The 23,815-nt window shown below is 52.2% G+C and overlaps 1 protein-coding gene across 2 annotated transcripts in view; it reads right to left on the reverse strand.

The window, feature by feature from the left end:
- The window catches only part of SCN5A (sodium voltage-gated channel alpha subunit 5), a 110,283-nt gene that overhangs the window by 2,981 nt on the left and 83,487 nt on the right, over positions 1–23,815 (reverse strand). For both annotated transcript variants that reach the window (XM_056129063.1, XM_056129062.1), the window contains 7 exons: positions 19,519–19,692; positions 15,744–15,866; positions 13,492–13,773; positions 10,315–10,368; positions 9,343–9,484; positions 8,715–8,815; positions 7,284–7,554 (listed from right to left, as the gene is read on the reverse strand). In XM_056129063.1, coding sequence (XP_055985038.1) covers positions 7,284–7,554; positions 8,715–8,815; positions 9,343–9,484; positions 10,315–10,368; positions 13,492–13,773; positions 15,744–15,866; positions 19,519–19,692 — 1,147 coding nt within the window. The remainder of the gene's footprint in view (positions 1–7,283; positions 7,555–8,714; positions 8,816–9,342; positions 9,485–10,314; positions 10,369–13,491; positions 13,774–15,743; positions 15,867–19,518; positions 19,693–23,815) is intronic.

A 23,815-nucleotide genomic window follows, 5' to 3' on the forward strand; every position in this document is an offset into this window, starting at 1 on the left:
ACAACAACAACAAAAATAGAAAGGCAAAAGACAACCCATGGAATGGGAGAGTGTCTGAGATATCTGTGAAATGCCTTAACAGGCTAAGGGGATGGTACCCCAAATCCACTAAGAATCCTCAGGATAGGAACACTGTTCCAGACATATGCTGCATCTCCAGACCACACGCCCTGCATGTGTGAGGGTCTGAGTTCTCTCTGTGGCCTCTGATCACTGCCAAGGTGTTCCCTGCATCCCCTGCGTTGCCACCGCAAAGGAACCAAAGCACTGTTACTCTTCAACAATGACAGCATAAACAGCATGGGAGGATGTATCCATTGATAACCCGTCAAACAAGGTCTGGACATGAACAGTTAATGCCCAACATTCCTACATATGAAGATGGTAAATGATACTTTCTTCTATACTGTCAAGGCGAAATACAGAAGAACAGATTACATCCAAATAAAATAAAATCTAACTTGAGATCCACAGTCACCAGAAACTTAAAACATTTAAAAAAAATTCTTTGGAATTTTTAGCCACACCCAGTGATGCTCAAGGGTCACTCATAGTTTTGCACTCAGGAATCACTCCTGGCAGGGCTTGGGGACCATATGGGATGCTGGGTGAAAGCTGGGTCAGTCATGTGCAAGGCAAATGCTCTATGGGCTATCTGCTGTACTATTCCTTTAGCCCTCAGAAATTCTTTTTTCTAAAGAGCAATAGAGGGGATGCAGTGATAGTACAGCGGGTAGGGCGTTTACCTTCTAAACGCACGCAGCCGACCCAGGTTCAATTCCCGGCATCCCATATGGTCCCTCGAGCACCACCAGGAGTAATTCCTGAGTGCAGAGCCAGTAGTAACCCCTGTGCATCACCAGGTGTGACACAAAAAGAAAAAAAAAAGAGCAATAGATTTTCAGGCCTTTCTCTTGGTATAGAGGAGGGTTTCCAAAGTGGGCAACAGTGATGCCTCTAAGGAGTTGGAGTGATCCAGGGTCAAGGGGTGGTAATAACCAGGTACATCTGCAATACCACTTCTGGGAATATAGCCCGAGGATGCAAAAATCACAGTATATGTTCATTGCTGCACTGTTCACAATACCCAAAATCTGGTAACAACCCAAGTGCCCTAGAACAGATGACTGGTTAAAGAAACTTTGGTAGATTCAGCCAAAGAGAAGGACAACATGGAGGGCGGGACCCGCAGATCCCGAAGGAAAAAAAAAAAAACAGGTTCCAAAAAGAGCCGAGATCATCGGGAAGCCCCAGATGGGGTAGGTTTCGCATCCCGCCTCCCCCAGATGGAACCCCGGTGACCAGAAGCCTCTACAACCACAGCTCGAGTATGCAGGAACTAGGACTTTTCCTCAAAACCGCGCGGCCGCGCAAGCGGCCGCGCAACATCTCCTTACATACAAAGTGATCCATATATACAAAGTAAACCACCCAACGTTTCTCTCTGAAAATCATAGTTAAGTTTGGAGCACGGCCACAGCCCCAGAAACACAAGGACTTAATGCATAACCCAGCAGCTTGGAGCAGAAAAGTGAATGGGCTATGCATTAATCCAGGCCATCATGACTGTCCAGAGGGGAAAGGGTGTTGCCCCATTCGCCCTCTCCTCTCTGGAAAGAAAGATGGCGGCCACATGGGAGCCTTGTGGACAGCAGGCATGAGCTGGGGGAGTGGGGGCGACTAAAACCTCATGGGAAGGGGGGCCTTCCGGTCCGTCCTTCACACCCTACCGAGGTCACCAGTTGCCCCCCACGAGCGGCTCTCCAGCACGGCCACAGCCCCAGAAGCACAAGGACTTAATGCAAAACCCAGCAGCTTGGAGCAGAAAAGTGAAAGGACTATGCGTTAATCCAGGCCATCAAGTCTGCCAGAGGGGAAAGGGGGTTGCCCCATTCGCCCTCTCTTCTCTGGAAAGAAGGATGGCAGCCGCATGGGAGCCTTGTGGACAGCAGGTATGAACCGGGGGTGTGGGGGCGACTAAAACCTCATGGGAAGGGGGGCGTTCCGGTCCGTCCTTCACACCCTACCGAGGTCACCAGTTGCCCCCCGCGAGCGGTTCTCCAGCACGGCCACAGCCCCAGAAGCACAAGGACTTAATGCAGAACCCAGCAGCTTGGAGCAGAAAAGTGAAAGGACTATGCGTTAATCCAGGCCATCATGGCTGCCCGGAGGGGAAAGGGTGTTGGTCCCTTCCACCCTCCTCCCTCTGGAAAGAAAGATGGCGGCCACATGGGAGCCTTGTGGACAGCAGGTATGAGCCGGGGCTGTGGGGGCAACTAAAACCTCATGGGAAGGGGGGCGTTCCGGTCCGTCCTTCACGCCCTACCAAGGTCACCAGTTGCCCCCCAAGAGCGGTTCTCCAGCACGGCCACAGCCCCAGAAGCACAAGGACTTAATGCAGAACCCGGCAGCTTGGAGCAGAAAAGTGAACGGACTATGCATTAATCCAGGCCATCAAGTCTGTCGGAGGGGAAAGGGTTGCCCCATTCGCCCTCTCTTCTCTGGAAAGAAAGATGGCGGCTGCATGGGAGCCTTGTGGACAGCAGGTATGAGCCGGGGGAGTGAGGGCGACTAAAACCTCATGGGAAGGGGGACGTTCCGGTCCGTCCTTCACGTCCTACTGAGGTCACCAGTTGCCCCCCGCGAACGGCACTCCAGCACGGCCACGGCCCCAGAAACACAAGGACTTAATGCAGAACCCGACAGCTTGGAGCAGAAAAGTGAACGGACTATGCGTTGATCCAGGCCATCAGGTCTGTCCGGAGGGGAAAGGGTGTTGCCCCAGTCGCCCTCTCCTCTCTGGAAAGAAAGATGGCGGCCACATGGGAGCCTTGTGGACAGCAGGCATGAGCCGGGGGAGAGGGGGCGACTAAAACCTCATGGGAAGGGGGACGTTCCGGTCCGTCCTTCACGTCCTACTGAGGTCACCAGTTGCCCCCCGCGAGCAGCTCTCCAGCATGGCCACAGCCCCATAAGCACAAGGACTTAATGCAGAACCCGGCAGCTTGGAGCAGAAAAGTGAACGGACTATGCGTTGATCCAGGCCATCATGTCTGCCCAGAGGGGAAAGGGTGTTGGTCCCTTCCGCCCTCCTCCCTCTGGAAAAAAGATGGCGGCCACATGGGAGCCTTGTGGACAGCAGGTATGAGCCGGGGATGTGGGGGCAACTAAAACCTCATGGGAAGGGGGGCATTCCGGTCCGTCCTTCACGCCCTACCAAGGTCACCAGTTGCCCCCCGCGAGCGGCTCTCCCACACGGCCACGGCCCCAGAAGCACAAGGACTTAATGCAGAACCCGGAAGCTTGGAGCAGAAAAGTGAATGGACTATGCGTTAATCCAGGCCATCAGGTCTGTCCAGAGGGGAAAGGGTGTTGCCCCAGTCGCCTTCTCCTCTCTGGAAAGAAAGATGGCAGCCGCATGGGAGCCTTGTGGACAGCAGGTATGAGCTGGGGTAGTGGGGGCGACTAAAACCTCATGGGAAGGGGGGCGTTTCGGTCCGCCCTTCACGCCCTACCGAGGCCACCAGTTGCCCCCCACTAGCGGCTCTCCAGCACGGCCACGTCTCCAGTGCACAGAAACCAATTTCTTAACTATCTGACTTTCAGTAGAAATACTTCCAGGTTCAATAAGTAAAATAGCAGAAATCCAAAACCAACATTTAATTCTTGAACCCAGCTGTAGAAAGCAAATCACTTCACAATGCTTTTTCAGCATGTCTGATTTGGGGGGGGGGGTAAACTCTAAATAATAGTGGTGAATCTTTTATTGAAACAATGAATCTAATCAAAGCAGATAGAGTGTTAACTAGAATTCATCTGCCCCACAGGGACTGGGAGGGGTGGGGGGTGGGGTTTTATTGGGGTTCTTCATGGTAAAAAATAAGTTTTGGTAAAGGGAAATGTGTTTGATATTTGCATGACTGAGACCTAAACCTGAAAGCTTTGTAACCTTTCCCACGGTGATTCAATAAAGAAATAAAAAAAAAAAAAGAAACTTTGGTACATCTACACAATGGAATACTATGTAGCTGTCAGGAGAGATGAAGTCATGAACTTTGCTTATAAGTGGATAGACATGGAGAGTATCATGCTAAGTGAAATGAGTCAGAAAGAGAGGGACAGACATAGAAGGACTACACTCACTTGTGGAGCACAAAACAACATAATGTGAGGCTGACATCTAAGGACAGCAGATACACAGGACAGACAGATTGCTCTATGGCTGGAAGCCTGCCTCATGAGCAACAGGGAGAAGGCAGCTGGAGTAAAGAAGGAATCACTAAGAAAAAGATGGCTGGAGGAATCCGTTGGGATGGGAGATGTGTGGAGAAAGTAGACAAAGGACCAAACATGATGGCATCTCAGGGTCTGTATTGCAAACCATAATACCCAAAAGTAGAGAGAAAATATGGAGAATAATGTCTGCCATGGAGGCAGAGGGAGGGTGGGAAAGGAGGTATATACCAAGGAGACTGTTGGTGGGAAATGCGCACTGGTGGAGGGTGTTTGATCATTGTGTGATTGTAACCCAAACATGAAAGCTTGTAACTATCTCACAGTGATTCAATAAAATTAAAACAAACAAACAATTGCCACCCAATGCCTCTTCTGCAAACCACAGCACCCAAAGGGAGAGAACAGGAGGGAGTGCCCTGCCACAGAGGTAGGGTGGGATGGGGGATGGTGGGGTGGGAGGGATACTGGGATTGGTGGGGGTGGAGAATGGGCACTGGTGGTGGGATGGGTGCTCGATCACAGTTATAACTGAAACCCAAGCACAAAGACTTGTGGGTCTACAGCCGTATCTCATGGTGTTTCACTAATAAATAAATAAATAAATAAATAGACAAATGCCCTACAAAAATTCCTAAAAAATATGAAATAAAACAAACAAACAAACAAAAATAAACAGATACAGTTGGGGGGTGTTTTCTGTCTTAAGGAGAGTCGCTTTCTAGAGTGGGGATGACCTGAGTGAATTTTTTTCTGAAAAGGAGATCATGGGCTCAGTAAACCTGTCAATGTCTGGACTCTAGACCAAGGAAGACAACCAAGAAGCACATGGCGAGATGTTCAGGCGCAGACACTGGCTGACAACAGGCGACCACTTTGCATGTGGAGGGTCTCTGCTCCATCTCAGCCCAGCAGCTTAGTCAGCAGGGACATGCCACTCCAAACCGCAATGAGGCATTTTATGCCCTTTACGGTGGCGACAAGAACCACCACAAGAACCACAAACCAAATGACAGGTGCGGGTAAGGGTACAGGGTAACTGGGACAAGCCGACGCCGGAGTTGGAATGTAAAATGACACAGCTGGCTGCAAGGAGCTTGCCAGGCCCTTTCTGCTTTACCCCGTGATTGCCAGGGGCCGGGGAGATAGGGAAAACAGACACAGGATCTTCTGAGGGGTGGGGACAGAGTGGGGGCACTATTCTAAAATTTAATAGTGGTAGTGGTAAAGGTAGTACAAATCTGTGAATATACTAAAAATGATGGAATTGTACTTGATGGAATAAATCACGTCACTGTCACTGTCACTGTCCTCCCGTTGTTAATTGATTTGCTTGAGCGGGCCCAGTAACACTGTGAGACTTGTTACTGTGTTTGGCATACCGAATACGTCACGGGTAGTTTGCCAGGCTTTGCCGTGTGAGCAAGATACTCTCAGTAGTTTGCTGGGCTCTCCAAAAGGGGCAGAAGAACCGAACTCAAGTTGGCCCGTGTGCAAGGCAAATGCCCTACCTGCTGTGCTATCATTCCAGCCCTTGGAATAAATCATATGCCCTGAAAATTATACTTATATAGAAAAGAAATGGGTCATATTCCGGGATGCACAGGGTTTCCTCCTGGCTCTGCATTCAGGAATTACACCTGGTGGTGCTCAGGGATGCATAAGGGATGCTGCCTCCAGCTGGGCACAGCGGGTAGGGTGTTTGCCTTGCACGCGGCCGACCTGGGTTCGATTCCTTTGTACCTCTCGGAGATCCCAGCAAGCTACCGAGAGTATTCCACCTGCACGGCAGAGCCTGGCAAGCTCCCCATGGTGTATTTGATATGCCAACAACAACAACAAGTCTCATAATGGAAACATTACTGGTGCCCGCTCGAGCAAATCGATGAATAACGGGAGGATAGTGCATAGAGAAGAAATATAATTATATCTCAATCACATACAAACATTTACAGAAGAAATAGAATTCTCAATATAATTGCTATAAAATTTGGAGGCCTGGAGGTCAAATAGACATGGCTGTGTGTGAAGGTCTGGATATACCATTTACCTCCTCCCACCAAAAAAAATAATAAGAAGAAAGGAAGCAAAAGAAAATTTGGATTGAAATCTTCACCTGCAAAGATGATGGTTCTAAGAGGTGAGAACTCTGGGAGGTGCTAAAGTTGGGAGGATGGACCCCCCCCCATGGCAGAAGGGGTTCAACAGAAGAGTTGGAGCGTGTTTTTGTGCCTCTGCTCAGGAGGGTGGCGGAGGGCTCTCAGCATGCTGGCGTGAGAAGCTGTGTGTGCATGGGATTCTATCCCACACACGGCTGGCGGCTGGGCCTCCCTGTCTTGCTGCTTAGGCTGAGGGCATGAGCCTACTTCATGGGGCGGGGATATTAGGAGTTGGGCACATACCCTTGAGTGGCAAGGTTCTAGAATTTTCCATTTCCAGAGATGACTTCAAACGTAGTAGATCCCCGTTTCCTGGAGACACTCACCCTTGGGTGGGTGCTTGTCCGTGCTCCCTACCAGGAAGTAAGTCTGGACTCCATCCCCTCCCTCCACCCATCCCCCATCCGAGACGTGATTCCAAGTGTTTTCTCCCATCCTGAGCTGTTGCTTTCCCTGGCCCTTTCCCAGACTCATTCTTTTTTTTTTCCTTTTTGGGGTCACACCCAGCATTGCACAGGGGTTACTCCTGGCTTACACACTCAGGAATTACTCCTGGCGGTGCTTGGAGGACCACATGGGATGCTGGGAATTGAACCTGGTTCGGCCAGGTGCAAGGCAAATGCCCTATCCGCTGTGCTATCACTCCAGCCTCGCCCAGACTCATCCTTGAAGTGCTCCATGCAGTCTGTGTTCCGGCTGACCCCCCCCCCCCCCCGCCTGGCTGCAGTAGGGAACTACCCCCCCCCCCCAACCCGAGCCACGCTCTCTCAGAGGTGAGATGGGAGCATGTGGGGAGGGAGAACTCAGGGAGGGAGAGAGGAAGGAGCCAGCAAAGGGATGGAGCCACTGACCAGCGGGCCGGCTGCCACCTCCGGCCCACTGCCTACCTACCCACAATGGAAAGGATGACCACCACGAAGTCGAAGATGTTCCAGCTGTTGGTGAAGTAGTAGTGGCGCAGGGCAGCCATCTTGACGATGCACTCGCCCGTGAAGATGGCCACGAAGAGCAGGTTGATCTTGGTCAAGATGTTGACCTTCTCGGGGCTCTGGTCATCTGTCTCCACCATCATGGTCACCATGTTCAAGCAGATGAGGAACATGATGGTGACGTCGAAGGCCTGCTTGGTCACGATGTCGAATATAAAGCCCTGGTACTTGTTCTGAAAAGGAGAGGTGGGACAGGCTCAGCGGAGACCCCAGGTAGGCGCACAAACCCCCCAGAGAGGTCTTCCTGTTCCTGCGTCCTCCTTCTCCCCCCTCTACCCTCTGCAGAGACCCACACTTGCTCCAGGTGGTTTCAGAGAGAGGAGGGAGCCGAGAGCCTTCCCCTTCCCCATTCTCCTCAGAAATGGAGCCTGAACCAGATCTGACTCTCCCCAGAAGCAGGGAGTGAGCCAGGCCTGGCTCTCACAGGATGTGAAGCCCGAATCTGCCCAGGTCTCCCTGGAAGTAGAGCCTGAGTTAGCCTGGCTCTCCCAGGAAGCAGAGTATGAGCCAGGCCCAGGCTCTCTGGAACTGCTCTCTAGGCTCCAGGCCCTCAGGAGGATGATGGAGCGAGGGTCCCTCCCGAGGTCCCCCCCTCCCCTCCCCGGCACCCAGTCGATGGTGCGGGGCTTTTTCCTCTCTCCACTAAGTGAATTTAAATTTCTATCCTAGTGAAATACATCCACTCTCATACAAACACATTTTCCCCCGCTCTTTTTATGAATTGATTGTATTTATTCTACGAGCTAAATTTATAAGTGTCTTTAATTGTAAACCAGCCCACATTCTATTGGGGGAAGAGATAAGATTATAAATAAAAGGAAAACATATACCACACAACCAACATGGAACAGAGCATGGTGAATGGGAAAGAATGGATGAGGTGGATGAATTGGATTAGAGACTCGGGTTGTGCCATCACCTAATTGCCTTGAGTGCTGCTTCCAACCCCTCCCCTCCCCCTCTCTCTCCCTTCCCCTCCCCCCTGCTCTCTCTCTCTGTCTCTCTAACACACACACACACACACACACACATACACACACTCTTTGGCCTAGGAGTCACAACCCTTCTAGCCCCATGTAAGGGGCTCTCGAATGCAATCCCCATTGCTTGGGGGTGGCAAGGATGAGGTTAGAACTGAGGTTGAGGAGGGGCATGTGGGTCCTCCTCACTCTCTCCCGAAGTCTGAGGCCGAGTACAGCCTCAAACAGTGGGCTCCTTCCGTCCTGGACAGGCTGTGTTGAAAGATCATGAAAGGGCCCTGAGAGCTGACCACACCGTGAGGGCTTCTTGGGGCCCCTTGCTGGACCCTCCTGGGTGCAGCTTTGGGGCTCACCAGGGGCCGTGGGATGGGCTTCTGGGGCTTTTTGGAGCCCAGCTTCTTCATGGCGTTGTAATACTTCTTCTGCTCCTCAGTCATGAAGATGTCCTGGCCCCCTAAGTGCAGAGAGACAGGAACCTCACTTGGGGGGGCCCCAGAGCCTACCGTATCGTGGGGCCACACAACCTATGCCCGGGTCAGCATCCTCCTGCTTCCTCTCCCATGTCACCCTGTCTCAGCCCTGTTCTCTAGGAGATTTCCCACCTCGTGACCTCCATGCAAGTCCATATCACGACCCCCATTCCCCTCAACCCAACCAGGACCTCCTGAAAAAACACTGGGAAGACTCTGCTCTCCTGCGCGGGGACCCCAGCTCCCGGGGCTGTCTCAAGTGTCCTAGGCCGGGTATGGGGCCTGGGCGAGGCCTCTTGGCACCTCCCGACCCCAGGGACTCCCCAGAGTGGTCCCGGGCTCTGAGCACAGTTGGGGAGGCCTCTCCCACCCATTCCCTGATACGCTCCGAGGTGTGCTTGGTCACAGACACAGCCCTCTCCCAGCAGGGGGAAGGGGACTATGCCCAGCAGAGAATGCCAAAGGGGGCACCCTCCACCACCACCTCCCCAGGGAGGATTCTAGGCTCTACGTATCTTTTTCTTCTGTTGGTTGAAGTTGTCGATGATGACACCGATGAAAAGGTTCAGGGTGAAGAAGGAGCCAAAGATGATGAAAACGACAAAGTAGATGTACATGTAGAGGTTGTACTCCCACTGCGGCTGCTCCTCGTACTGCGGGGGAGAAATGAGACGACGGGTGATGAGTGAGTAGGAGGAGGACAGGCGTGCTGACTGGGGGTCCTTGGGTGCAGAGGGAGGGCCCTGCCTGGTGGGCGTGAGGGCACAGCAGGCTGGCACAGGCTCATGCTTCTGGAGCCCTGGTGTGATAGAGAGGAACATGTCCAAGAGCCAAGAAGCAGTGTGTGTGGGGTGGAACCACAGCACTACTGTGAGAGGGTGTCTGCCTTGCACATAGTTGACCCATGTTCGATTCCTGCATCATCCCCTGTGGTTCCCAGAGCACCACCAGGAGTCATTCCTGAGTATAAAGCCACGAGTAATCCCTGAGCATCATCGGGTGTAGCAGAAACACCAAAACAAAAAAAAGCACGTGGCTGTCGGCCCTGTGGCAGCTACCCGGCCACCGGCAGCCAGACCTGGAATGCCCAGGGTGTGGCAGCCATGCTCATCGAAGAGATGGGAGGGTCTGGGGATTCCTCAGGAGATGAGGCCAGTCTGGACAGGGTCCAGCTGACACATGAACATTGATCTCGGGCCAGAGTGCTGGTATAACAGGTAAGGCGCTTGTCTTGCATGTAGCCGACCAAGGTTCAATCCCCAGCATCCCATATGGTCCTCTGAGCACCACCAGAAGTAAATTCTGCCTGAACACAGAGCCATGAGTAACCCCTGAGCATTGCTGGATGTGGCCCCAAACATCCTCCCTTCATCCCAAAAGCACCAATTCCCTGATGGTCAGACGCCCAGAGCCCTGGGACCTGACACAGGGTGGGGTTGGGAATGGTAATTGGGGGGCAGGTTGGAGGCGGGGAGTAACTTACCCCTCTGGAGTCCACAGCCGCATACATGATGTCCATCCAGCCTTTGAATGTGGCCTGCAAGGGAGAAACAATGGGAGAGTCATTAGCTCTGAGGCCTGCATCCATGACCTCAGTTCCTAACTGGACAGGTAAGGCCGGGAAGTAGCCTCCCCAGAAGGAAACTCCCCACCCCCCCGGAATCCCCCCTCCATCCTTTTAGTAGTGTTCAGATGGCTGGGCCATTAAGGGAAGGCCTTTTTGTTCAGGGCTAGGACAGGGCTAGAGAAGGCAGCTGGGCAGTTGCCCCATCCCCAGGGCCATGCCATAGAGAGCTAAGCTGTCCCAGCCCAGCCCCGAGGTTGCTGTGGCCAGTAGGAGCACTGCCCATCAGATCCAAGTGCCTCTCAAGGACACATGGACCCATGGAGGAGGGGTGAGACAGAGCTGGCCCGGGGTTCTGGTTCTGGTGCTCATGGGTCATTGGCACTCAGAGAACCAGGAACACTCTGAACAGTCTCCTCCTTCCCTCTTACTAAAGTGTGTGTGTGGGCGGGGAGGGAGAGGGAGGGGAGGGGGGTTGTTCTTTGGCTCCTGGTGCATAGGGAATTGGCTAGGCAATGGCTTTCCAGAGGAAAACAAATCCCCAAGTGCTTTTCCTGCAGATCCATGGGCTGGAGCGACAGTACAGCATGTAGGGTACCTATTTTGCACACAATGGACTGGGGCTCAATACCTGGCACCCCATGTGGTCCCCTGAGCCTGTCACGAGTAAGCCCTGTGCAGAGCCAGGAGTAGCCATCAACACAGCCAGGTGTGGTCCAAAAACAAACTAAGAAAAAAAAAACAACGCAACAATCCTGCCGTGACTTTGTTTTGATCCACAGACGCAGTCTGGGGAGGGGGACGAGGAGAGATTGCACAAGGTTGTGCAATACCCCGCAAGATGCGTCTTTTCTGGCCAACACAGATGTCTGGCCGACGCTTGGGGGGCTGCAGCGAGCATCAGCAGTGACATTGGAATATTCATTTGTTCAGCCCGCACATTATTCCATTATAAGCTCGTAAGAGGTACTTTTCCATAACGGCTGGGTTTGATGTCCAGCGCGCCAATCCGCTCAGGCACTGATACGCGGTTCTTAGCATCCACACCAGCCACCTGCGCTCCCCACAGCAGGCCTGGGGCAGAGGCTGAAGGAAAGAGAGAGCTGATGCCGGCACCCCATCTGCCCTGGTTCAGATGGCCAGCGCTGTGAAAGACTCAGAGAGTGACCAGGAATTAGGCTGGGAGCAGCCTGGGTGTCCCTGCTCTCACCCTGCCCCAGGCCCCTTTCCCAGCACTGTGGCAGATACTTGGGACTTTCCATACCTGGGAGTTCTTGGGAGGCAGGGAGGGCAGGTGGGGAAACTGAGGCTGCTCAGAGAAGGCAAGCCACCTCCATGGCCTGGGCCAGCAGGTTCTTGCTTGCAGAAGAAGGCCTGGACTCTATGATTAGTGTTGTTTTACCTCATCCTAAAACCCAGTAATTTGGATGGTAGCTTTTTATCTCAAAAGAAACATCTCCTAGCAAGCGTTGTCAAGACACAAGGTGAACAGGATCTGTAATTCTAGGAATTTCCTGTTGAGTGAAAGTATGATCAATAATTTAAAACACAATTGTTATCTCTGCCTTTATGAAACTATCCTAGAGAATTTGAATCCTAAGAGAGATGTCTATTTTGTTAGATCTCTCAGTAAACCTGCTTTATCTTTTGTCTATATTAATTTTCCAATTGATTTTATTCAACTATACTCTTAGACTCTTTAAATCATAAATTGTATTTTCCTTTTAACTTTCTATTGATGGGATCAAATTTCTATTTGATCATTGTGTGATTGTAACCCAAACATGAAAGCTTATAACTATCTCACGGTGATTCAATAAAATTAAAAAATAATAATAACTTTCTAAATATATGGAGATTACCCATTTTGATTTCCAATTTTTTTACATTCATGTGTAAAAAATTGTTACAGATCTTATTTCTAATGTTGCTTTCTGACCTATACATGGTCATTGTTTCAGAAATGTCTCATTATGTAAGTGACTGTTACATATCAAATTATAATGGCTTTAAAAAAAAAAGGCCTGGAAATTCTTTCAATGATGCTAGGCTCCCCCAAAGCTGGGAAATCCTACACCTAATTCCCCACCATCCCCTCCCCACTACCATCACTGCAGCCCATTTGGGGCAGCTGGCCCTGCTGTCCACTCGCTGGGTGGTCCTAGGAAAGGGGGCTTTCCCATTCTGGCGGCCTCTCACTATTTCCCATGAGGTTTTGGGAGGCCTCAATCGAGGCGGTGACAGTTGGGACGTAAGGGTGGTTTAGAGTTTTAGCACAAGGAGTAAGGATTGGCCAGGGTTTTAGAGACAGGGGCTGGTGGAGCAAGAGAGAAGTCAGAGAGGGGGGTTCTGTCTGTCTGTCTGCTGCGGTCCCGTGGGGCCAATCTGTGACCGGGGCTGTCCACGCTGCAGCTACTGCCCTAGCAAATCTCCAGGGACTTGGGCAGGACCCAGGAAGCTCTGCATGCTCGAACGTCACACTGCTTGTGCGTCAGAGATGGAGGTAAATGCATTATTTTAAATCGCATTAGAGCTGTCCCAGTGTTTCTGCGGGGAGGGCACTCACAAGTTTGTTAATTATGCAGCTCCTGGGTAGCTGCTTTTCCTTTCTTTTTTTTTTTTTTTTTTTTGGGTCTGAGTCAAGGTTCAGACCCAGATCTTGAGTTCTACCACAGAGCCATGTCCCCAGCGCTGAGTTTTTCATTTCTTTTTTCTTTCTTTCTTTCATTTTTTTTCCTTTTTGGGCCACCCCTGGCAGTGCTGGGCTTACCTCTGGCTCTGCACTCAGGTACCATTCCTGGTGGTGCTCAGGGGACCAATATGGGGTCCCAGGGATGGAACTATGAGTCAGTACACGCAAGACAAGCACCTTACCCATCGTATTCCCATCCCTGTTTTATCATTTCTAGTTGGTGCTGTGTGTCTGGGGAATCAAGACAACTGCTCCAGAACAGAAACCTAGGAGAGTGTGGGGGCCTCCAGGGAGCCAAGCGACCTGGAGAAGCCAGTGTGAGCTGATGTATCAGCTATTCGGGGTCCAGGAGGATGGCCCCGAGGCTGGCGAGGTGCAGGCAGGACCAGGCTTCCAGGACTTACCACCTGCAGGAGGGCCAGGTAGCCGGCTCCCACGTTGTCGAAGTTGACCTTCACCTTGGTCCAGTAGAGCTCTCCTGTCACGTTGAAGGACTCACAGTCGCTCTTGTTGTTCACAAAGGTGTAGTTCAAGGGCAGGTCGCCCAAGGTCTGGTTGATGCACCGCCCAAACTTGCCGGCGAAGAGGTTCACGCCCATGATGCTGAAGATGAGCCAGAAGATGAGGCAGACGAGGAGGACGTTCATGATGGATGGGATGGCGCCCACCAGGGCATTGACCACGACCTTGGGTGGACAAAGTCCAGAGAAGGGGCTTTGTTCCTGGGGGTTCCCAGAGCATTTGCCTTTTTGCCTGAAGCCTGTACCCCATGATTCTCCTGGCCCAGGTGCTTGGGTGGGGAAACGGGTACTGTCCTATGGTCCTGGGTCGAAAGGAAACTTCCAGAAACTTCCAGGCCCTAAGGGAAGGGCAACTCATAACTGGGAACCCTGGTGCGAAATCTGGGGTGAGGTGGGGGAGAATACCTCCTCCTTTCTTTGCACCCTGAAGTTTGCACCCTCTCCCTCCTTGGCCTGGTCCTGAGACTGTGACCTTCAAATTGGTCTCTGCTGGCTGGGGACCTCTGGTGGCTTGTCTCTAGCTGTTGGGGTGGATGGGTGTCCCTGGACTGGATCTTGGGTGGGGGATGTGCTGGGAGCCAGAGAAAGCAGACTGAGTGAGGGGCTTTGCTGCTCTACCTGTTCTCTACCCTAGGGAGTAACTGTCCAGCTCCACAGAGACTTGCTCCCACAGGCTTCATTTATTGGGGGGGGGGGGCTGCCAAGTGGTACCGGGAGCCCAGGGATTCCTCCTGATGATTCTCAGCAAACTGGGTCAGTGGTTCAGTGCGAAGGCTCAAAGCTGCAGTGCTGCTCAGACCCTCAGGAACCCATGGGAGCAAGACTGCACTCAGTGATCCATGTGGGGCTGGGATGGAACCAGGGTTGGGTGCAAGTGACACAGGGTCCACCTAAAGGCCAGCGTCCAGAAGCGAAGCCTGTGCCAGTGTGCTGTGAGCATTTCCGGCTGTTCCTGAGACAGGAGTGTGGGGCTGTGTGGCATGGCCGGAGGGCAGCTAGCATGATGGTGGGGGGGCTAGCACGTGGACATAGTGGGGGGCTCCCTTGATGAACCTGGAAACAGAGTGGGGCCCCAAGTCTCTAGCTCGCCCCAGAGTGACAAGCACGGCTGTGGGGTTTGCCTTCCGTCGTCCTTGCTGCTTTAGAGATCCTGAAGCACAGCTGGATGACTGACATCTGCGTACTTCCCGCTGGGGATAAACAAGTTGTTCCTCCCTGAATCGGGGGTTGGACTGAAGCTCAAAATCTTTAACTCAGTGGGGTTGGGGGGTGGGTGGAAGGAGCGGAAGACAGTGCCTGCTGGGTCAGCGAGGGGAAGAGAGATGCTTCTACAGAAGTCAGGAGAGAACCAAACCCGTCTGATGCAAACAACCAACCAACTAACCAAACTTCAGTGCGCGCGCACACACACACACACACACACACACACACACACACCACCACCACCACCACCACCACCACCACCACCACCACCACCACCACTAAATGAACCTTGTGAGGACTCCAAAACACAAAGAAAAGGTCTGCTTTTTTTTTTTTTTTTTGGCAGCAGGGGGTGGTGGTGGTGGGCACCCAGTGATGCTCAGGGTTTACTCCTGGCTCTGCACCCAGGGATAAACCTTGGTTGGGCTCAGGGGACCATCAGTGGTGCCAGGGATTGAACCTGGGTCAACCACGTGTAAAGCAAATGCTTTGTCCACTGCACTATGTCTCTGGCCCTAAAATCTGCTTTTTTTGTTGTGGATTATGAATGATGAATGATGTTTCCTCAATGACCTTTCACTTTTACTCTTTTGTACCTTTATTATTTACTTCCTCACTTGAGGTGACAGCACTTGGGGTGGGGTGCTGTCTCAGGGATCCAGCCCAGGGGCAGGAGACTACCAGTTTGAGGGACCTTTAGGGACCTTTTAAACTTCCCCAACAGGAACGAGTTCTTTGGAGGATATTAAAAATCGCCTAGTCGAGCCCTGCACATAGAAAACGGCCTCCAGGGTTGTAAGCACCAACAACTTACGGGGGAAGAGGAGCACCAGCCAATCACAGCCAGCACAGATGGTGTGAAGCGGAGATGGGGCCCACAAGTGCCTCCGTGCGGTCCCTCCCCCTTCCTGGGACAGGCGACCACTGCTTACCCGCATGCCCTCAAACCGGGACAGAGCCCGCAGTGGCCGGAGAGCTCGGAGCGTCCGCAGAGACTTGATGGGTCCCATCTCGGCGAAGCCCAGGGTGTTGGCCACCAGGCTGATAAGCGAGACCTGTGGGAGATAAGGCAGCCATGGGGCCTGGGACCCAGTGGCAAGTCCTGGCCAGATCTGCGTATAGCCCTCCTCATTCCTGCCTGGAGGAAGCGGTCATGTAGGGTCCACCTTTGGCTCCTCATGGAGAGCCTGCTGCCCATACTTCACGCACGCCCCCCAGGCTGGGGTCCCTCACCCAAAGGCGAGAACTGAGTTCCCAAGCCCGAGACCCGTCGGGGGCACAGGGATGCAAAGCTGGGACTTCTGCTCCCCAGACATTTGGAGCAGTTGGGCTACACCTAGCGGTGCTCAGGGACTACTCCTGGCTCTGTGCTCAGGAGGGATCTCTGGCCGTACTACGAGAACCAGTCCTGACATTCATGCAGCTGACCTCCTATTCTCTCTCTCTCCCTCCCTCCCTCCCTCTCTCTCTCTCTCTCTCTCCCCGTCTCTCTCTGTCTCTCTGTCTCTCTCTGTCTCTCTCTGTCTCCCTGTCTGTTTCTCTCACTCTTTCTCTGTCTCTGTCTGTCTGTCTGTCTCTCACTCTCTCTCTCTCTGGACCTCCCTTAACATTTGTGCTGCAAGAAAAATTTGGGACCTGTCCCTCTCCTCTCCCCAAATCCGAATTTCTTGAGTAAGAGGAGTGACCTGGGCTGAGTACGAACAGACAGACATGCCCAGGGCCTTTCCCTAAGCCTCATGTTACAGCCTTCAAAGGAGGTGGAGTGGGGGGCAGAGGAAGATTCCCCAGTCTGGGCCAGGACAGACCCAGACTCTGCCCCGCCCCTCCCGTGGCCTGAGGGTTTGATCCCTCAGAAGCTCCCCAACCCGCCTGATCTCAGTGTTGGCTGTGGAGGGCAGGGGTCACAGGCTTCAGTGGGCACCTTGAGGCCCGGCCCGGTGGCCTGACGGTACATGCCCAATGCCTCCCTGAGGCTGGAATTCTCAGGGTGGTGCAGGGGTCTGAGCTGTTTCTGGCGCTGCTGCCACCCACCCCAGCCCCTGTGAAGACACCAGCTCCTGGAGAGGCTCAGGGATGCTCTCGGGGGTCACCTGCTAGTGACAGGGCTCCCGTGTGCTCATGCAGGAACCAGCAAGGCAGGCCTGCCGTCCCCTCCGTCCAGTCTGCACCCCAGTCCCTCCAGCACTGGCCAACAGCAGCCCACCCTCACAGTTGCCCCGTCCGCTGCTGGCTGTGCTCCCCTGCCCCTGATCCAGCTCCCCATACTGCAGAAATCTAGCAGCCCCCACTGCAGGCCTGCTCCCGCTGGGCCCCACCTCCCTCCCTCAGAGCCTTCCAAACCCACAACCCCTTTTCAGAAAGATCCCAGTGCCCTCCCCACCCCCCATTTACCCTCTTTAAGTGAACACACAGGAAGTGCCCCAAGTGCAGCCGAGGCTACGACAATGACGGCACCCCCTGCACCCCTGGATTGTTCCAACCATTGCTCTAGTAGCTGCTCCAGTCGGTTGATGGCCTCCTCCTCCAAGAAGCCCTCTCTGCCTCCCCACTTCATCCTGCCCATGGTTCCCAGAGGGTGCACCTGCTTCTGCCCCTGCAGTAGAACCCTCTGGCCGCCACTCCTCTCCTAGCCACTCTGGCCTCCCGGCTGCTCTTCCAGTGGGCCCAGCTTCCCACTCACACCCCAGGATTTCACCGTGGTCCCCCCACCCCCTGGCCTGTGCTAGCAGGGCTTTCTCAGGCCTGTGTCCGGTTGACCCCAGCTTTCTCAGACCAGCTCCAACGTCACCTCCTGGGTACACCATGACCAGACTACTGTGTTTTGTTTGTTTGTTTTTAGAGTGAGGCTGGTGGTACTGGGCACCCCCACAGTGCAATGCTGCTCAGGTGCAGTGGTGTTGGGGGCCACCAGGGTCATTCCTGATGAGCTGGGGTGGGTCATGGGGTGTGGGGGATGGAGCCCAGAGCCCTGTGCATGCCAGGGGGCCCCTGGAGACCAGCACCTGCCACCCACAGTGCTGCCCTCTCCTCCCCACACCCTCCTCACTTCCCCTTTCTCCTGGCACCATGGGAAGCTGTCCGAACCCTTCCATTTCCGGCCTGCCTCACCGTCTGCCCTGCACACGGGGCTTTTGTTTCTGGCCTGCTGAGACCTCCAGCACGGAGAGCAGTGTTTGTGCAGAGGTGTTTGCTCCTATTCTATAGGGGAGGAAGCATGAACCGACACCAACCTCCCTCTCCTCCAGATCCCGACCGAGGCCGGGAGCCCGTATGTCCATGGAGGCCTGGCATAGGGAGCCCGTATGTCCGCGGGAGCTGGGTTCCTTCCGCCCTGAGTCTTGCTTGGGCTGCTGCTCTGGTCAGTTCTGGACTAGTTCAGGGCTGGGAGGCCCCTCTGTTCCCTCAGTTCTGAGTTCCCTGAGTTGCAGGTATGATGGGGGGCTTGGGGGCTCCTCCCAGAAGCACAGAAGTCTTTCTGGAGCTCCCTCCGGCTTAGAGCTGGACGGCTGCAGGGAGAGGGGCCTCAGTCCCCCTCAACCCCCCACCCCCAGCTCTCTACGAGCCCTCTCCTGCTTCTCGGGAGACCCCAAGCTCTCTGGACTGAAAGGACAGGGAGGCTCTGCCCATGACCTTCGCTGGACAGGTATCTGCTCAGCCTCTTGAGGGGACTGGGAAGGGTGGGGTCTGGCGTGTCTGTGCCTCCCTGCCTGGCCCCCAGGGGTCATTGCCCCCTAGTCTGTTCAGGTCCCCCAAGAGTGAGGGGATGAGGGGCCTAAGTATGGGCCGGGCTCCTCTGTGACCACGGGGAGCACAGTACCTGCCAGTGCTGGGGCCCCTCTGCAGGGACCCCACCCTGACCGTGCTCCATGCTCTGCTCTGTTCTCTGGGACCAACCACCACTTTCATATGCTCCCACTGTCCTCAGCAGCTGCAACACCATCCCCTCCCACCCCACCCCACCCCACCCCACCCACCGACTCTCACTGCTCCGCTCAGGACCCTCCTGAGACCGGCACACATCTTGCTCAGTGCCCGGTGATATCCTGGGACTGGGCAGCCTTGGGACAGAAGCTTCCCAGGCCAGCTGCCAGCTGGGTGCTCAGGGGACCTGCGAACTTCCTGCCCCAGCCTCCCTGGACACGCCAAGGGCAGGCAGACCCAGGAGCCACCGGAACCGTCGGCCAGCGACTGTGGTTTCCTCCCTTCTTGCGGGTGACCTCACCCCGTCCTCCCCAGGGAGCAGCCAGCACCCCACCCCAGCCTGTTGCTGGGAACTGTGTCTGCCTCTGCCTCCTGTGGGGTCCTGCAGGGACTGTGGCCTGTGTGGTTGGGGGCACAGGCAGCCCTGGGTACACAGTGCAGGCAGGTCTGTGCCCACTTCTGGCCTCCTGAGTTGGGCCGTCCACTCTGGCCCTGACTCACATCCCTGTCCCTGCTGCTCTTCATGACCCGCTTGGTGAATTCAGTGGTGCCCAGGAATTGATACATGCATGGCTGAGGACAGGGTTTGGGTTTCTCTCTGCTTCTTTGTCCCCCTACATGGGGGGGTGGCTCTAATGGGTGGGCTCATGTGCCCTTCCTCACAAATGGGTGTTGCCTGGGTTCCACCTTGGCCGGCCCCCACACTCCAGCTTGCTAACCGCCGTCCTCCTGTGCTCCCATCCCTCCACCCCCCTCCCCTCGCCCCGACTCAGGTCCCACACTCACGTCCACAATGAGGAAGTCCAGCCAGCACCAGGCGTTGGTGAAGTACTTCTTGAAGCCGTATGCCACCCACTTGAGCAACATCTCCAGCACGAAGATGTAGGTGAACATCTTGTCGGCGTACTCTAGCAGGACCTTGATGGTCTTCCGCTCATCCAGGTAGATGTCCTCAAAGGCCTGCAGAGAGGTGGATGAGGGTGGCCAGGTGGTCCTGCTCCCAGAGGCCAGCAGCTTCCTCTCTAAGGGTCATGCTAACTGCCTAGGGTGTCGGGAAGGGGACCCCACCCACCTGAGCTGGCCCGATGAGGATGGTCTTCAAAGAGTGCATGGAGCCCCTAGGTGGGGGCTCAAAATGCGCTGGCAAGGCACGTGGTCAGGGAGGCAGAATGGCTGCTGGGAATGGGTCTCCCTTCCTGGGCGTCAGTCAGTGCCTGTTCTGAGCCCTTCTAGGACCTTCCATCCTACTTCAACTAGAGATTGCTGAGCAGGCTTGGCAAACAACACAAAACCTTTTCTTGGTTTTCATTCTATTGATTCTGAAAAAAAAATCTAATTAAAAAGGTTGGTGTGTGTGTGTGTGTGTGTGTGTGTGATGCTGGGATTCGAACCAATGGCCACACACACACACACACACACACACACACACACGGGATGCACTCTACCATTCAGCCTCTATTTATTTTAGACAGCCGCCTACTTCTCGGATTGCTTTCCTGTTATACTTGTAAAGGAAAGTTTTGCTTTAATTCCAACCACATAACAAGTTCATACATAACCATGCTGATGCTAGTGTGAACCGCCAGTGGCTAACCCCCGAATGGGGTGTCACTGAGGCAAGATTCAGGAAGCACAGAATGAGATCAAGTCAAACCTCTCGAAACCCCACTAAACTGATGAGTTCAAGTTCTGAAAGTGTTGGGCAGCAGCTCACAGTCCTCCTCCAGCTCCTCTTTCTGGCCTCTGACCCGCTTCCTGAGCCAGCAAAGGGGCTGGAGCTCTCAGCTGCCCTGCTCCTCCTCCTCCTCCTCTTCTTCCTCCTCCTCCTCCTCTTCCTCCTCTCCCCCCCCCCCTCCTCCTCATGCTGCCTTTGGACCTGTTCCTGCTCCTCCCCAGCTCCTGGCCGTGCCCTGAAGATGCTCTGAGACTCCCAGACTAGGCAACTGAGCACGTCACTGAGGGCACCTCGGGCCCAGGGGACTGCCTCCTCAGCCGCTCTGGGCCTCCCCTCTGCTCACTGGGCCCCTGGCAGCTGCAGCGATGCTCTGTGCCAGGGGGGCTGCCGGCAGGAACTGTGGCACCTGACAAAGGAGGCCATGGGAAGACCCCAGCCCCAGCTCTTTGGGAGGAAAAAGAAGGCATGTTTTTCTCTAGTTACCAAAATATCTGCTTATAAATCTAAAGGTTAAACCTTACAGAAAAGGTAGATAAAGCCGCACTGAATTCACAGCACTAAAGTATCCACGGTCACCCCTCAGGAGAACATCCCCAACGCTGCTGGTATGTGTAGGTGTGCACTAAACACTCGACTGTAGATGCGTTTTTTTCCACTCAATAATCTCATGCGAACATCTATCACTTAAATCATGTGCATGTCACCCTTTCTTATTTTCTTTATATCCTAAGTCATTTATATCACAAAAAGGCTGACAAACGTTGCAGCCCTTGCATCCGCTGCTGTCTATCCCACCAACGCTCTGAACATTCCTTTTGTGTCCAATTTGTCCCCGGGAGAAGGAGCACTGGCCGAAGTAGGCAATACGCCTGATGACTAGAGGACAAATTTCAGAGATTGGAGGACCTGGTCAGACGTGTCCCCGTGGCACCGACTGGGAACATGTCCTCCAGAAGGGAGGGACACAGTGAGTACTCCCTCCACCGGGCCAGAAGGGGCTCCTTCTCCTTGTCACTGTGCCCAGTCTCATTCTCAGAGACTGTCCTGGGTGAAAAATCCATTTATTCCTCACTTGGGTTCCTGGAATGTTTTTGTGTCCCCTGGAGAATGGCCTCTTCCTCTTCTTTGCTTTTGTTCCCTACCTGAGTGTGTGGTTTCGTGGGGGACATTGACTGTTTGACATACGTTATTCTAGTTGAGTATCTTTAAATCTTGTTTACTTACACAGGTTTTACACTACATCTTCATTTATTTTTTTTTCTTGTTTTTGGGCTACACACATGGATACTCCATATACTCGAGATTTTTGACCCATCTCCCCAGCATCCTCATTTATTCTGGTATTTAATAATTTCATCTGGTTTGACTTTCATTTATGGTTTTTGGCTCACACCCGGCGATACACAGGGGTTCCTCCTGGCTCATGCACTCAGGAATTACTCCTGGTGGTGCTCAAAGGACCATATGGGATGCTGGGAATCGAACCTGGGTTGGCCGTATGCAAGGCAAATGTCCTACCCGCTGTGCTATTGCTCCAGCCCTCTGATTTTCATTTAATAAAAGCATTTCATTTAATAAAAAGCCTTACAAGCCAGAACAGTAATATAGCAGGAAGGGCATTTGCCGTGCACATGGCCAACCTCGGTTTGATTTTCCCAGTAGCCAGGAGTAACCCCTAAGCATCTCCAGGTGTGGCCCGAATACTCCCCATTTCCGCTCTCCTCTCCCCTTCAAATAGGCTTTGCCTATTCCAAGTTAGGGGAAAAAATCTTTTCTTTCTTTAAAAACAAAATGTATGGGATCGGAATGTGACTCAGTAGTAGAATGCATATCTCACATATGTGAGTGCCTGGAATCAATCCTTGGCAGCACAAAATGATTCGTGGTTTTACCGTTTAATATTACAGCTTCAAAAACTTAACAGCATTGCTAAAGAACAAATTACGCATCTTAATGCTTATTTCAGAGTGGCTTATCAACTGTCCAAATACTTCAGTGAATAATCTACTTAGGGGTTGGGAGATAGCTCAGAGGGCTGGAATGCAGGCTGTGCAGGCAGTAGTGCTGGGCTTGAATCCCAGCCCAGGTTCTCAGAACCCTGTATGGTTCTCTGGAAGGACAGAGGACCAAGGAACCACAGGAGTGTTCTTTGGAGGAGGCCCTGTAGTGCCACCCAAGAAATTTCCACTTCAAATCCATGAACTAGAAACCAATTATATCAAACATTTCTATATACGCTTAAATTAGTTTCAGACCTTTCTTGTGGTTTGACCACTTTGTCTATTCCTGAATTAGTGATGGATGTATTTTCTTGGCAATTTAAAAGTAATTAAAAAAAAAACAGATCCAGTCCCCTAAAAATGTTGTAAATTTTTTGTTACTTATTTTATTAACTTTTAGAAATTAATACTCTTCTCACCTAAGAGCAGAGTACACTCATAGTATCTTCATCTATTTGTCTTACACTCCTTAGCAAGGTTTTATACTTTTCTTCATGTATCTTTTATACAGTTCATATTATATTTATTCTCAGTTATTTTGTGCTGAATGACTGACATAGTCTGCAATTAGGAATATGAAAAAATAATAATTGGGGTTAAATAGAATTAATATGAAAAGAATAGTAAGAGCAGCAATTTTTTGTGTATTTATTTTATATAAGTAACCATGGAACATTCAAAATAAGATTTAAATTTCCTAGATAATCATTATCTATAAAGAATGATATATGTCTATTTATATGTTTTAAACTCATTTTATTTCAGACTATACTAAAGTTCTACTTTCTAGTTTTTTTGTTTGTTTGTGTTTGGTTCATATCCAGAAATGCTTAGAATTTACTCCTAGCTCTGCATTCAGGGATCATTCCTGTTGGTTTCAGGGAACTACTTGTGGTGCCAGGGATTGAACCCCAGTTGGCTATGTACAAGGCAAGTGCCCTACTATTGCTTTGGCCCCAATTTTCAAAGTTTTATATTGTATTTTTCTCTTGATTGCTCTGGCTGGTACACTTCAAGACTATTATTAAATAATAAACAAAAGCTAAAAAGTAATTGAATCATTTACAATCTACTATCAGAAGAATAAGAATCATCCTTTTTTTGTTCTTGACTTTAATAAAAATGTTTCAGGTACCTGTCAATGGCAATAGAAAAAGTTAATTTGAGAGTAGGTTTTTTTTCATCAAACCAAGGAAATTATGATTATTTCTGGTCTTATCAGAGTATTGAAATTAGCCTACAGTGAATAAACTGTATGTTTTTGTCAGCCTTGTTCTATTTATGTAAAAAGTTCCAAATATGACGCCATTCTGACATTTTTACATTTACCTAACTATGACATTTAATTTTCTTTCTTGTTTTTACTGAATCACCATGAGATAGTTATAAGATTGAATTTCAAGACTGA

Source organism: Sorex fumeus, unplaced genomic scaffold, assembly GCF_029834395.1.
Source record: "Sorex fumeus unplaced genomic scaffold, SorFum_2.1 ptg000072l, whole genome shotgun sequence".
NCBI lineage: Eukaryota > Metazoa > Chordata > Mammalia > Eulipotyphla > Soricidae > Sorex > Sorex fumeus.